This window comes from Muscardinus avellanarius (genome assembly GCF_963383645.1).
Source record: "Muscardinus avellanarius genome assembly, chromosome: 3".
In the NCBI taxonomy this organism is placed as follows: Eukaryota; Metazoa; Chordata; class Mammalia; order Rodentia; family Gliridae; genus Muscardinus; species Muscardinus avellanarius.
Genome location: NC_137788.1, coordinates 26,363,956 through 26,377,848, shown reverse-complemented (window position 1 = coordinate 26,377,848; position 13,893 = coordinate 26,363,956). Strand labels below are relative to the sequence as shown.

At 41.7% G+C, this 13,893-nt stretch overlaps 1 protein-coding gene across 1 annotated transcript; it reads left to right on the top strand.

Moving 5' to 3' along the window:
• Window positions 1–690: 690 nt before the first annotated feature.
• On the top strand, window positions 691–11,759 carry ZBTB8OS (zinc finger and BTB domain containing 8 opposite strand; the record flags this gene model as incomplete). Its single annotated transcript, XM_080693327.1, has 7 exons — window positions 691–787; window positions 2,670–2,694; window positions 3,260–3,381; window positions 4,316–4,398; window positions 6,478–6,530; window positions 8,983–9,019; window positions 11,673–11,759. 7 exons carry the CDS (start codon window positions 691–693, stop codon window positions 11,757–11,759), a joined length of 504 nt encoding a protein of 167 aa, XP_080549453.1.
• Window positions 11,760–13,893: the final 2,134 nt, after the last annotated feature.

The following is a 13,893-nucleotide window of genomic DNA, read 5'->3' as shown; positions in this document are numbered from 1 at the left end:
AGGCTGCGAGCGCTCGCTCCCCGCGCGCGGCCTCTATTGTTTCCTGCGGCCCCTGCGTGAGGGCGGGCTCGCGCACCTTCGCGCCAACGCGGGCCAATCGGAACGCAGCGAAAGGCGGAGTGGGCGGGGTATCCGCGCCCGCGGCCTATCCCGAGGAGCAGAGTCTCTTTTCTGCGAGGCCGAGGCGCGCGCTCCGCCCCTTCCCCCCCACGCCGCGGGAGCCGCTGGCCGCAGGCTGCGCGCGCTCCCGGGCTGAGGGGTTCGTGCCCATCGGGGTCACGTGACGGCTTAGTCGGCTCACTTCTGGGGGCCGCCATTTTCTTAAGTGCAGTTACGCTCACGACCCCCTCAGAATACTGAGAAATACGGAATGCTTCCGGGTCTAACTCTGGAAGCAAGGCGGAGAGGCCTCACCATCCAGGCTTAAAGTTGTCTAATTCAATGTCTCCATTTCGTTTATCTACTTCTTATAAAGAACTAGTGATAAGCAAAGGTGGGGCCGTGGCCTTCTAAACATGCCACTGAAGCGGAAAGGCCTGTGATGGAGACTGAGAGGCCAACTACGTTCCGAGACGAGAATAGGGTCCTGGTTCTTTAAGGAGCAGGCTGTGGGCGGGGTCTAGGGCAGAAGTTGTAATGTTGGCGGAAGTCAGGCGGAGGAAGGGCGGAAGTAGTGTGTGGTGTGTAATCATGGCTTTGGAAGAGAGGGAGGACAGAGATTACAATTTGACTGAGAAGCAGAAGGCGATCAAAGCCAAGTACCCTCCGGTCGATCGGAAGTACGAATGTGAGTAGGTGGCTCACTTCTCTTTTCAGATGTGGGCACCCGAGCGTCCCCGACTCCTTTTACCTGAGCGTTCCGGCCTCGCCTTTTACTTTGCCTCGTAGGTGCTGCATACCTGAACCCATTGTACACCGCATCCTGTATTGTGGTGTGTTTTGTATTGGGGGGGGGGGACGACCACCTGGCTTGAGAATCAGGATACCTGGGCTCCCACATTTACAGTCACCTGATCTTCTTCCGCATGCAGCTAATCACACTTACCTTTGTGGATTTTACTACCGCAGTAATTGTAAAGATAGTTGTATTTTCAGGCATTTGGGGAGTTGTCGTAGAATAGAGTATGACCGGGTTAGAGAACTGGGAAAACTTAAGAAGGGAATTTCTAATTTGATGTTTTATCTCGATCGTGTTGTTATTAAAATAATAACAACAACAACCTGGCTTTGTCTTTTTCTTTTTCTTTTTTACTTTAGTGATTTCAGGCAGATTATATTACTGTTTTTACATCTCAGTTCCATCATCTGAGAATAGTTATGAGTGTGGGCTGGAGGTGTAACTCAGTGGTAAAGTGTTCCCCTAGCATGCGCAAGGACTTGGGTTTGATCTCTAGCACAGCAGTCGTCGTTGTCGTCGTCGTGTGTGTGTGTGTGTGTGTGTGTGTGTGTGTGTGTGTGTGTATGGAACCCAGAGGCATTTGACTGCAAAAAAAATTAAAATTAAAGTAAATAAATAAATAAAAGAGTTGAATTTGAACTTTGCCACAAAGAATGCTGTTTTATGGTAAAAAAAAAAAAACATATTAGCTTGTTAGGAGTAAGAAAACCTCAGTTCCAGTCTCCTTTCTGTCTCTACACCACAGTATATTCCTGAAAGAAAATAAAAATCACACAATCTATTTGGATTTTAGGTTTCTTTTTGTAAGTTAAGGAAATGTATTTAATCTCAAAGAATTTTTTATTCATAATATTTTGTGATCTTAAATGGGAAAGTGGGAAGAATTGATGGAAGTCTTGATGTGAACAAATAGACTGGTAATGTTGAGATTACAGATCCAGTGGAGTGTGCTATAGTAACAGTTGGGATTTTTAGGTCTCTCCCTGAGAATATTAGGACAAAAGTTCATAATATATATTGTGGAATTTACTTTGTAAAATTGTTTTTACTTAGATTTAGACTAGTTATTCATAAGAAAAAAAAATTTTTTTTTTTTTTGCGTTACTGGGGGTGGAACCCAGAGGCTTTCTACCTCCGGGCTATACTCCCAGACCTATTTTATATTTTATTTGGAAACAGGGTCTCACTAAGTTGCTGAGAGCCTCACTAAGTAGCTGAGGCTGGCTTCGAACCCGTGCAATCCTCCTGTTTCAGCCTCCCAAGCGCAGGGATTACAAGTGTGCGCCACCACGCCTGGCTTCGTAAGAAGTTAAACAGAGAGAAATCTCAATTCTCTCTTCTGTCTCTCTCTCTTTCTTTTTTTATTCATTTGTTTGTTTGTTTGCGGATTGAACCCAGGGGCATTCTACCTCTAAGCTACATCTGCAGCCCTCTTTTTTATTCTTTATTTTGAAACACTAAGTTGCAGAAGGCCTCACTAAGTAGCTGAGGCTGTTCATGAACCTGCAGTCCTCCTGTCTCAAGCTTCCACAGTACTGGGATTACAAGTGTGCGCCACCACACCTGGCTTGGAAACAGGGTCTTGATTCAAGTCTCACTACTTGCTGAGGCTATCCTTGAACCTGTGATCCTCTTATTTTAGTATTTCAAGTACTGGGATTACAGATTTGTACCACCATGCCCACTGAATGATGTTTTTAATAAACTGAAATTTTTTTCTTATGGCTTGAGGGTCAAGTTTAGTGACATTAATATTTTTTCCTTTCCTCAGATTTGGATCATACAGCAGATGTCCAGTGAGTATAGCTGGAGTTCCTCCTCCAAAATCATGTCTTTAAATAAGAAGGTTGAATGTTTTGATCTGGTGTTTCTAGTTTTTATCTTTCTCTTCTCATTTTGGTTTCTTCTGAACATGAAAATGATAGTTTAAAAGCACCCAGTTATTGCTTCTTGGCCTTTTGATTAAGATCGAATGTAAAAGCACCCAGTTTTTAAGCCGGGCGTGGTGGCGCACGCTTGTAATCCCCGCGCTTGGGAGGCTGAGACAGGAGGATCACACAGGTTCAAAGCCAGCCTCAGCTACTTAGTGAGGCTCTCAGCAACTTAGTGAGACCCTGTTTCCAAATAAAATGTAAAAAAAGGTCTGGGAGTATAGCCCGGAGGTAGAAAGCCTCTGGGTTCCACCCCCAGTACCACCAAAAAACAAAAACAAAAAACAAAAAAAGCACCCAGTTTTGGTGCCACTAAATTGATTGAGGTCTTTAATTTCGTGCTTACCAAATTGATTTTTTTTTTTACTTTGCTGTGGCGTTTTCTCTTTTGTAGCAGATTATATTACAGAGTGTAAATATATTTTTTTAGGTTACATGCCTGGGGTGACACGCTGGAGGAAGCATTTGAACAGTGTGCAATGGCCATGTTTGGTTACATGACAGATACTGGAACTGTGGAGCCCCTGCAAACAGTAGAAGTAGAAACCCAAGGTAACTTATTTAGTTACGAGGGAAACATAGTTATATAGATTTGTAGTATTCTACAGAATCTGTGTGTATTTTCACAATAAGAACAACAAAATTGATTATGAGCCTTTTTTTTTTTTTCCTTTAAGCTAGACTGAGAAGTTCATTGTACTTTTAAATTGAAACAGCCTGGCTGGGTGTGGTGGCGCACGCTTGTAATCCCCGCGCTTGGGAGGCGGAGACAGGAAGATCGGGCAGGTTCGAAGCCAGCCGCACTGGCTTAGGAGACCCTGTTTCCAAATTTAAAAATGTATAAAATAGGTCTGGGAGTGTAGCCCAGAGAAGGGTTTCCAGGAACCCCAGTTCCACCAATAAATAAATATATAAATAAATAAATAAATAAATAAATAGAAACAGCCTGGTGTGACAGCACATGCTTGCAATTCTAGTACTTTGGAGGCTGAGACAGGAGGAGGGAAGATCACAGTCTCCCTTCTCTTTAGTGAGGCCCTCCAAACTTAGACCTTATTTCAAAATAAAGAGTTAAAAGTCAAGGGTAGTGGTACACGATTGTAATCCCAGCATTTGGGAAGCTGAGACAGGAGGGTTTCTCTGCAACTCAGTGAGACCCTGTTTCAAAATAAAGAATAAAAAATTAGGTCTGAGGGTGTACTGGGAGGTAGAATGCCCCTGGGTTCCATCCCCAGTACCTCAAAATAAGTAAATAAATAGGTAAAGTTAGTACCACAAAAAATAGAAATAAAAATAAATAAAGAGTTAAAGATAGGGCTGAGGTGTAGCTTGGAGGTAGAATGCACTGGGGTTCAATTCCCAATACTGCATAAATAGATAAATAAATAAATAAATAAATAAATAAATAAATAAATAAATAAATACAAATTTTTAGAAACCAGAATTATTAAAGATTATACTCTTATGACTCTTTTTGATCCTGTAGGAGATGACTTACAATCTCTTCTGTTTCACTTTTTGGATGAGTGGCTTTATAAGTTCAGTGCTGATGAATACTTCATACCCCGGGTAAGCAAAGCTTTCTCTTTTCTCTGGAGCAAATGGGCTCTTAGTTCCTAATTTTAAAATAATTTAAAATAGAATATGTGATGCAAAACAAGTCTATACAGATATGTAAGATGTTGCTTACATAGCACTTGGTTAACCTGAGTACCATGATCAGAGGCCTTTGTATTTTGGCCTCTGATCATGGACACTTGTCACTAATCAGGATTGTCTGATAAGAGTTCACCTACAATCTTCCTTCACACTTTCTGTGGCTCCCAAGTTTGAGCTGTTTATGTTCACCCATATGTTTCTTTTGTTCCATTTGAAGTTTAGCAGCTCCGTCACTTTGGTCCAACTTCAACAATTGCTGCTTTTAGTTTATCTTAATTCAAAAAAAGGAAAAGCCAGATGAAGATTACTTCTGCTTTCAGCTTCCAGAAGGGATACTGCTCTAACATCGTTGTTACCTAACCCTCCTTGTTTCTGTAATTCTTATATTATCTTCTTTACCAGCTCCACTACACATACTCTACCAACTGAGTCACTCATTCTATAGAATCTAAGTGTCTAAAGTATCGTAATAATGGGCTGAGAATGACTAAAATCTTACATCCTCCTCCTCTACTATATATTTTTTTCCTTTTTTGGTGTGTGTGGTACTAGGGATGGAACCTAGGGGTATTCTACCTTTGAACTATACCTCCAGTTCTTTTTATTCTTTTATTTTGAAACGGGGTCTCACTATTTGAGACCACAAACCTGCTATCCACAAACCTGACCACAAACTTGCCTCCCAAGTACTTCTGAGACTCCTGTCTCAGCCTCTAAGTACAAGCATGCACCACCACACCTGGTTTCTACCAAATAGGTTTTACAGAGATGTGTGTGTGTGTGTGTGTGTGTGTGTGTGTGTGTGTGTGTGTGTTGGATTGAACCCAGAGACATTCTTCCTTTGATCTGTGTCCCCAGCCCTATTCATTTTATTTGAAACAAGAGTCTAACTAAATTGATAAGTGCCTCACTAAGTTGCTGAGGCCTGCCTCAAATCTGTAACCTTCCTATCTCAGCCTACAAAGTACTGGGATTATAGGTGTGTGGTGCCACCATGCCTGGCACAGTTTGTTGTTTTGGTTTATTTGTTTGTTTTTGTTTTTCTTGGTAGTAAGGAACAAACTCAGAGGTGTTTCATCTCTGAGCTAGACCTTTCCGCCCCAATCCCTATTTTATTTTTAGACGGGTCTTGATAAGTTGCTGAGACTCATCTAAAACTTTCAATCCTCTTTTTATTTATTTATTTACTTATTTTTTGCGGTTCTTGGGATGGAACCCAGAGGCATTTGACCTCTGAGCTATACCCCTGCCCTATTTTTTATTCTTTATTTTGAAACAGGGTCTCACTAAGTTGTGGAGGGCCTCACTAAGTACATGAGGCTGTTTGCGAACCGCCATTCTCTGGTCTCAGCCTCCCGAATGCTGGGATTACCAGCGTGCGCCACCACGCCTGGCTAGAACTTTCAATCCTCTGTCTCAGCCTCCCAAGTAGTGGGATTACAGACATGTGCCACCACACCTGGCTACAGATACTTGTTTTGTGTGTGCGGTACTGGCAATTAAACCCAGGGGTGTTCTACCTCTAAGCTAGACTTTCAGCCTGATTTTATTTTTTATTTTCACACTGAGATGCTGAGACCCTCACTAAATTGCAGAGGTTGGTCCAAAACCTGGAATCCTCTTGTCTCAGCCTCCTAAGTACTAGGATTACTAGCGTGTACCAATATACCCAGCCAGATATATTTTTGACACTTTTTTCAGTTTATTTATTGGTGCTGGGGAATCAAACCCTGGGCCTTACCTGTACTAAACACATGCTCTACCACTGAACTAGTCCCTTAGCCCCTTAAGTCATGTTTTTAAACTATTTTTTAAGATGACCTCTCTTGAATATAAAATAAAAAATTTGTTTCCTTCAATATGTTTAGCTTGTTCTACTTTAATTTGCTTTAGAGAAGTTGTATGCTATTTTCTAGAAAATGTCCTAGTAGACGGTTTATATGACCATTTTAAAAATAAAATTTTTTGATGAATTTTTTTTCTCCATAGGAAGTGAAAGTACTTAATATTGATCAAAGAAATTTTAAATTACGATCAATCGGGTAAGTTTTTAAACTCTCTCTCTTCCTTTTTTTTTTTTTTTTTTTGTGGTACCACGGATGGAACCCAGGGGCATTCTCCCTCCAAGCAACACCCCCAGCCCTATTTTTCATTCTTTATTTTGAAACAGGGTCTCACTGAGTTGCAAAGGGCCTCACTAAGTAGTAGCTGAGGCTGTCTGCAAACCGCAATCCTTCCTATCTTGACCTCCTGAATGTTGGGATTATAAGCATGTGCCACCACACCCAGCTTAAAACTCTTAAGTAGCAGATAATGAAATTTGTTAGCTGGAGATGGTGGTGCATGCCTGGAATCCCAGTACTTGGGAGACTAAGACAAGAGGATCCCAGGTTTGAGAAGAACCTCAGCAACATAGAGAGATCCTGTTCCAAATTAAAAATATAAAAAGGGCTGGATTGTAGCTTGGAAGTAGAATGCCCTTGGGTTCAATCCCCAGTATCAAAAAATAAATGGAGGAAGAAGTAATTGAACAGGATTTAATTTAATTGTTTGCACTATGAAACCCAGGGGCATTCTACCTCCAAGCTACAACCCCAGTCCTATTTTTTATTCTTTGTTTTAAAACAGGGTCTCACTGAGTTGCAAAGGGCCTCATTAAATAGTAGCTGAGGCTGTCCGTGAATGGTGATCCTCCTTCTCAGCCTCCCGAATGCTGGGATTACAAATGTGCGCCACCATGCCCAGCTTGAACAGGATTTTACATATTTGCTGTTTGTGCTATACCACATTCTGATACTCAGCTGTGTTACTGTGAAGGGGAGAGGAATGAAAATTCTCTTAAGTACTGGGAGCTTTTTGTATACAGACTGGATATTTTGGGAAAAGTTATAAGATGCAAACTAAGTTCAGACCATATTGCAGAATCTAGTATTTTGTGTTTGTGGTAATCAGACTTGCTTTCTCCATGGGGAATATTTAGTCACTCTGTAACCTGGGAGTAGTAGCGCATGCCTTGATCCCAGTACTTGGGAGGCTGAGACAAGAGAATTACAGGTTTGAGGACAGGCTCAGCAATGTAGTGAAACTCTGGTCCAAAATAAAAATAAAATGGGGCTGGGAGTATAGCTCAGAAGTAGAATGCCCCTGGATTCAATGATTCAATCCCTAGTATCACCCCCCAAAAAAAAATATATATATATGTATATATATATATATATATATTATATATATATATATATATATTTTCCCCCCCTGTGGGTTTGCATTTTTGAGGACAGTATACTATATTATACTATATTATGAAATAATATTCATTAAGCTGGGTGTTGTGGTGCACGCTTGTAATCCCAGTACTTGGGAACAGTTAATAGCTACTAAACAAATCCTTCCACACCTTTGTTGGCTGGCAAATCAAGGTAAAATCTGAACCAGGTATGGTGGAACACACTTGTAATTCCAGAACCTGGGAGGCTGAGATAGGAGGATTCCAGTTTTGAAGCCAGCCTCAACAACTTGGTGAGTCCACAGAGGTGTAGTTCAGTTCAGAGGCAAAATGCTCCTGGGTTCAGTACCCCACCCTGGCACCAAAAAAAAAAAAAAAAAAAAAAGTAAAGTCTAGGGTGGGCGTGGTGACGCATGTTTGTAATCCCAGTGTTTAGGAGGCTGAGTCAGGAGGATCACACAGGTTTGAGGCCAGCCTTAGCTACTTAGTGAGGTTCTCAGCAACTTAGTGAAACCTTGTTTTCAAATAAAGTATAAAGCCACCAAAAAAAAAAAAAAAAAAAACCAAAAAACAAATAAAGTATAAAATAGGTCTGGGAGTATAGCCCATAGAAAAGCCCCTGGGTTCCACCCTCAGTAACACACACACACACACACACACACACACACACACACACACACTGAAGTCTGTTTAGCTGTTCTACCCCTCCCATCACTTTTTGAGTATCTAGTATCTGAATCACATTTACAAGACTTATTTTACTTTATTTTATTTGTGTGTGTGTGTGGTACTGGGGTTCCTAGAAGCCCTTCTACCTCTGGGCTACATTCCCAGACCTATTTTATTTTTGGAAACAGGATCTCTGAAGCCAACGCGGCTGGCTTCGAACCTGCGCAATCCTCCTGTCTCTGCCTCCCAAGCGCGGGTATTACATGCGTGCGCCACCATGCCCAGCTTATGCATGTATGTATGTATGTATGTATGTATGTATTTTGCGGGTCTGGGGATGGAACCCAGGGGCATTCGACCTCTGAGCTACAGCCCCTGCCCTATTTTTTATTCTTATTTTGAAACCAGGTCTCACTGAGTTGCAGAGGGCCTCACTAAGTAGCTGAGGCTGTCCACGAACCACAGTCCTCAGGTTTTAGCCTCCCTAATGCTGGGATTACAAGTATGTGCCACCACGCCTGGCAAGACTTATTTTAAACTATATAAAGAAAGAACAAATGTAGAATTTTAGAAATTTTAATCATGATTTAATTTTTCTTAAGGTGGGGAGAAGAATTTTCATTGTCCAAGCACCCTCAGGTAAGTTTTAATGGCTAACCATTAAACAGATTTTATGCTTCCTTGACATAAAGTCTATAAATGTGACTGTAACCTACAACTTGGTCTAATAATTGGTATGATGTGATAATTTTTTTTCAATTGTTTGTGACCTGTCTAGAAATGTTAAAACACTGATATCACACATCTGATTAGATGGAGTAGAAGTCAGCATTGAGCTCTAGGGTCAGGTATGTTATAGATTGTTGTGAGACTTAAAAATTAATTTATATAATGGGTGTAGTGGTGCACACTTGTAATCACAGTACTTGAGGGGCTTAGACAGGAGGATTGCAGGTTCGAGGCCAGCCTCAGCTCCTTAGTGAGGCTCTCCACAACTTATTGAGATCCTGTTTCGAAATAAAGAATAAAAAATATAGCTTGTAATTCCCGCGCTTGGGAGGCTGAGACAGGAGGATGGCGCAGGTTCGAAGCCAGCCTCTCTGGCTTAAGAAACCGTGTTTCCAAATAAAAATATAAAATAGGTCTGGGAGTGTAGCCCGGAGGTAGAAGGCCCCTGGGTTCCATCCCCAGTACCATCAAAAAAGGAAAAAAAAAGCATAAAAAATATGACTGGAGGTGTACCTTAGAGGCAGACTGCTCCTGGTACTGCAAATATATACAGTCAATTTATAGGTGACTATGGTGGTACATACACCTATAATCCCAGTACTTGGGAGACTGAGAATGGAGGATTGAAAGTTTGAGGCCAACCTCAAATTAAACCTAAGCAATTTAGGGAGACATTGTTTCAAAAATAAAAACAAGAAAGCCAGGCCTCAGTGTCACAGGCTTGTAATCCCAGCATTTGGGAAGCTGAGACCAGAGGATCGCAGTTCGTGGACAGCCTCAGCTACTTAGTGAGGCCCTTTGCAACTCATTGAGACCCTGTTTCAAAAATAAAAAGACTGAAAAATAGGGCTGGGGTGTAGCTTGGAGGTACAATGCTCTTTGGTTCCATCCCCAGTACCACAAAAAAATAAAAATAAAAACAATACTGAGTGTGTGGCACACGCTTGTAATCCCACCTCTTAGGAGGCTGAGACAGGATCGCGCAGGTTCAGAGCCAGCCTCAGCTACTTAGTGAGTCCCTCAGCAATTTAAGTGAGACCCTGTTTCCAAATAAATTATAAAATAGGTCTGGGAGTATAGCCTGGAGGTAGAAAAGCCCCTGGGTTTCGCCCCCAGTGCCACCAAAAAAATAAAAAATAAAAAAATAAAAACAGAAGATGAGGCAGTTCTTGTTGACTGCACTTATTCTGTCTTGGAAGCATGGCTTGACTGAAGGAGGAGAGGGGGGTGCTAGAGAAGATGTGAAGTAGTTGTCTGAGAGGGGAGAATGAGGATTTAGTAGAATGTAGGATTGCTGGTCACTGCTGAGCGCCTCTTTGAGATTTGTGGACACACCCTAGGCAGAAAGTGGATGTGATTTAGGTTTTGGTTTTGCCCCATGATTATTGCAGAAGCAAAAGCAAAGGTGAGGCCACTCATATCCTTTTATTTTATTTTTTATTTATTTTTATTTATTTATTTATTTTTTGGTGGTACTGGGGGTGGAACCTCCGAGCTATACTCCCAGACCTATATATATATATTTTTTTAATTTGGAAACAGGGTCTCACTAAGTTGCTGAGAGCCTCACTAAGTAGCTGAGGCTGGCTTCGAACCTGTGTGATCCTCCTGTCTCAGCCTCCCAAGCGCACGGGGATTACAAGCGTGCGCCACCATGCCCAGCCACTCAGATCCTTTTAAAATCTTCAAGTTTGCAAGGGCGTGGTGGCGCACCTTGTAATCCTCGCGCTTGGGAGGCAGAGACAGGAGGATCACGCAAGTTCGAAGCCAGCCGCGTGTGCTGGCTTAGGAGACCCTGTTTCCAAATAAAAATATAAAATAGGTCTGGGAGTGTAGCCCAGGAGGTAGAAGGACTTCCAGGAACCCCAGTGCCACCAAAAAAAAAATAAATGAATAAATAAAATAAAATCTTCAAGTTTATTTTGTGCTGGAGAGCTAACAAATGTCATTCACCTATGTCTTGTACCTTTTATGGTACACAGAATTATTTTAGTTTTTTTTTTAGTGGAAGGGCTTAGGAGAACATCTAAACTGGGGCAGGCTGGGGGAGTGTCATGTGTCAGAATCATGTGGAGAGCTTTGACCTGGGCATCTGTCTCATTCTCCAGCTAGACTTGGAAAGAGAAGAATCCCAAGAGGTGAAGTGAATATTCACAGATGATTAGAGAATAGGTTGAAATTTGAGGGCCGGGGCCAGAGAACGAGTGGCAACTAAGGGGCTAAGAGGAGCCCTAAGCCAAAGAGTAGGAAAGCTTGTGGTCTTTGATTCATGCCTCTTGGTAAGAGTAAAAAGCTGGTTCCCAGACGGCTTCACCACCGAGGTGCCAGAGCCTGGCCCGGAGCTGTTTCCTGATCCAAGCTAGTGTGCTTTCTACTGTGGATGTGTTGCCTTTCCTGTTCAGTGGATCGGCATATAATAATTTCTTACTTTGATAAGTCATTGTTTCATGCAGGGTTTTAGTTTCTCAGAATAATACATTTTTGGCTTTTTGCCAACCGTTGCCAGAGTTAATGGTTCTGATTCCTATGTTCTTTTTCCTATTTTCTCTAACTCCAACTTTAGGGAACTGAAGTCAAAGCAATAACATATTCAGCAATGCAGGTCTATAATGAAGAGAAGCCTGAAGTTTTTGTGATCATTGACATTTAAAAAACTAAAAAAGAAGAAGGAAGAGGAAGGAAAGACTCCATGAAGAACTTTTTCTATTTTTGAGACGATACAATATGGTGTGTCTATGGTGTGTTTTGAGGAAATTTTCAGAACAAAAACTTCTAAAGTGTGACTTTCAGAAGTGGAAAATCAGGGCACACAGTCTTATTCTATGCACCCCACATACTCAGACTTTAAAGAATACCTCAGTTCTTGAGGGCATCGCACTCTCTCTTTTATCACTTCCCTGCTGCGGCAGCCGGCGCTCCGTGTACTTCCATTGGATGCAGCCTCCAGCCCGTCCCCGAGGGGACCACTAGTGTAGGCAGCATTTGGGATGGGATCCAGTTTGGAAAAATTAATTTGAGAAAATACATTTTTACACCTTCAATCTTGCCTTTTTTTTAAACTGCTTAATATTTAATTTCTATATGTATATTAAGGGAGGTTGTGTTTTAGATTGTTGTGAGACAGAGTTATCCTGTGTTCCAGGGTAAGTTTTCTTAAAAGAACAGATTAGAAGACTTTTCTTTCTTTCTTTCTTATTTATTTATTTATTTATTTATTTATTTATTTATTTATTCTGGTGGTACTGAGGGTAGAACCCAGAGTCTTTCTACCTCCTGGCTACACTCCCAGACCTATTTTCTATTTTATTTGGAAACAGGGTCTCACTAAGTTGCTGAGAGCCTCACTAAGTAGCTGAGGCTGGCTTTGAACTTGTGTGATCCTCCTGTCTCAGCCTCCCAAGCGCAAGGATTACAAGTGTGCGCCACCACACCCGGCTTCTTTATTTTTTTATTTTGTTTTTTTTAATGGTATTGGGAATTGAATGCCCAGGGGCATTCTACCTCCAAGCTACACCCCAGCCCTCTTTTTTGTTGTTGTTGTTTTATTTTGAATCAGGATCTCACTATGTTGATGAGAGTCTCATTACTTGCTGAGGCTGTCCTTGAACCTGCTGTCCTCCTGTCTCTACTAGGATTACAAGTGTGTAACACCATGCCCGTCTTTTTTCTTTCTTTTTTTTTTTTATGGTGGTAGTAGGGATTGAACCCATGGGTGCTCTACTACTGAGCTGCACACCCAGCCTTTTGCATTTTCTTAAATTTTGAAACTGAGCTGGATATGGTGGCACATACCTGTAATCCCAATATTTGAGAGCCTGAAACAAGAGGATCACAGGTGAGAGGGTAGCCTCAGCATGTACTGAGATTTTCATCAACCTAGTGACACCCTTTTTCAAAATAAATAAAATTGGGCTGGGGGGTATAGATCAGAGGTGGAAAATACCTGGATTCAATTCATAGTACTATAGGAAAAAAAATTTTTTTTCCCCTGAAATGGAGGTGTAATTACTGGGCCTAAGTTACTGCACACAGGCCTTGGATCTGTGATCTTCTTTTCTTATCCTCCCAAGTATTGGGATTACAGTCATGAAAACTTTCAACTTTTTTGGAAAAAAAACAAAACAAAAAATTGGGCTAAGCCAAGCCATAGTGACACACACTTGTAATTCCAGTACTTGGAAAGCTGAGACAGGAATATTACAGGTTTGAGGACAGTCTCAGCAAGTAATGAGATGTTCATCAACCTAGAAAGACCCTCTTTCAAAGTAAAAATTAAAAATAGGGCTGGGGATATAGCTCAAAGGTAGAATGCCCCTGGGATTGATCCTTAGTGTATGTCTCTCTCTCTCTCTCTGGGTTCAATTTTCAGTACTGGAAAAAAAATAAGGTGGGAAGGAAATTGGGTGTGGCAACTAACCCTTGTACTCCCAGTACTTGGGTGGCTGAAAGGGGAGGATCACAGGCGCCAGAACAGCCTCTGAAAGTAGTGAGACAACCAGAGCCCTCTACAACTAAAGAATTAAAATAGGGCTGGGTTGTAGTTTGGGTGTAGAATGTCCCTGAGTTCAGTCCTCACCACCCCCCAAAAAAGGCAAGTGTGGTGACATACATTTGCAACCCCAATACTTGGGAGTCTGAGACAGGGGGCTCACAGGTTGGAGGACAGCCTCAACAATTTAGTCAGGTTCTCATCAACCTGGTGAGAACCTGTTTCCAAATTAATAAAATTGGTTTGGGCGTGTAGCTCAGAGTTAGAATGCCTCCGGGTTCAATTTTTAGTACCA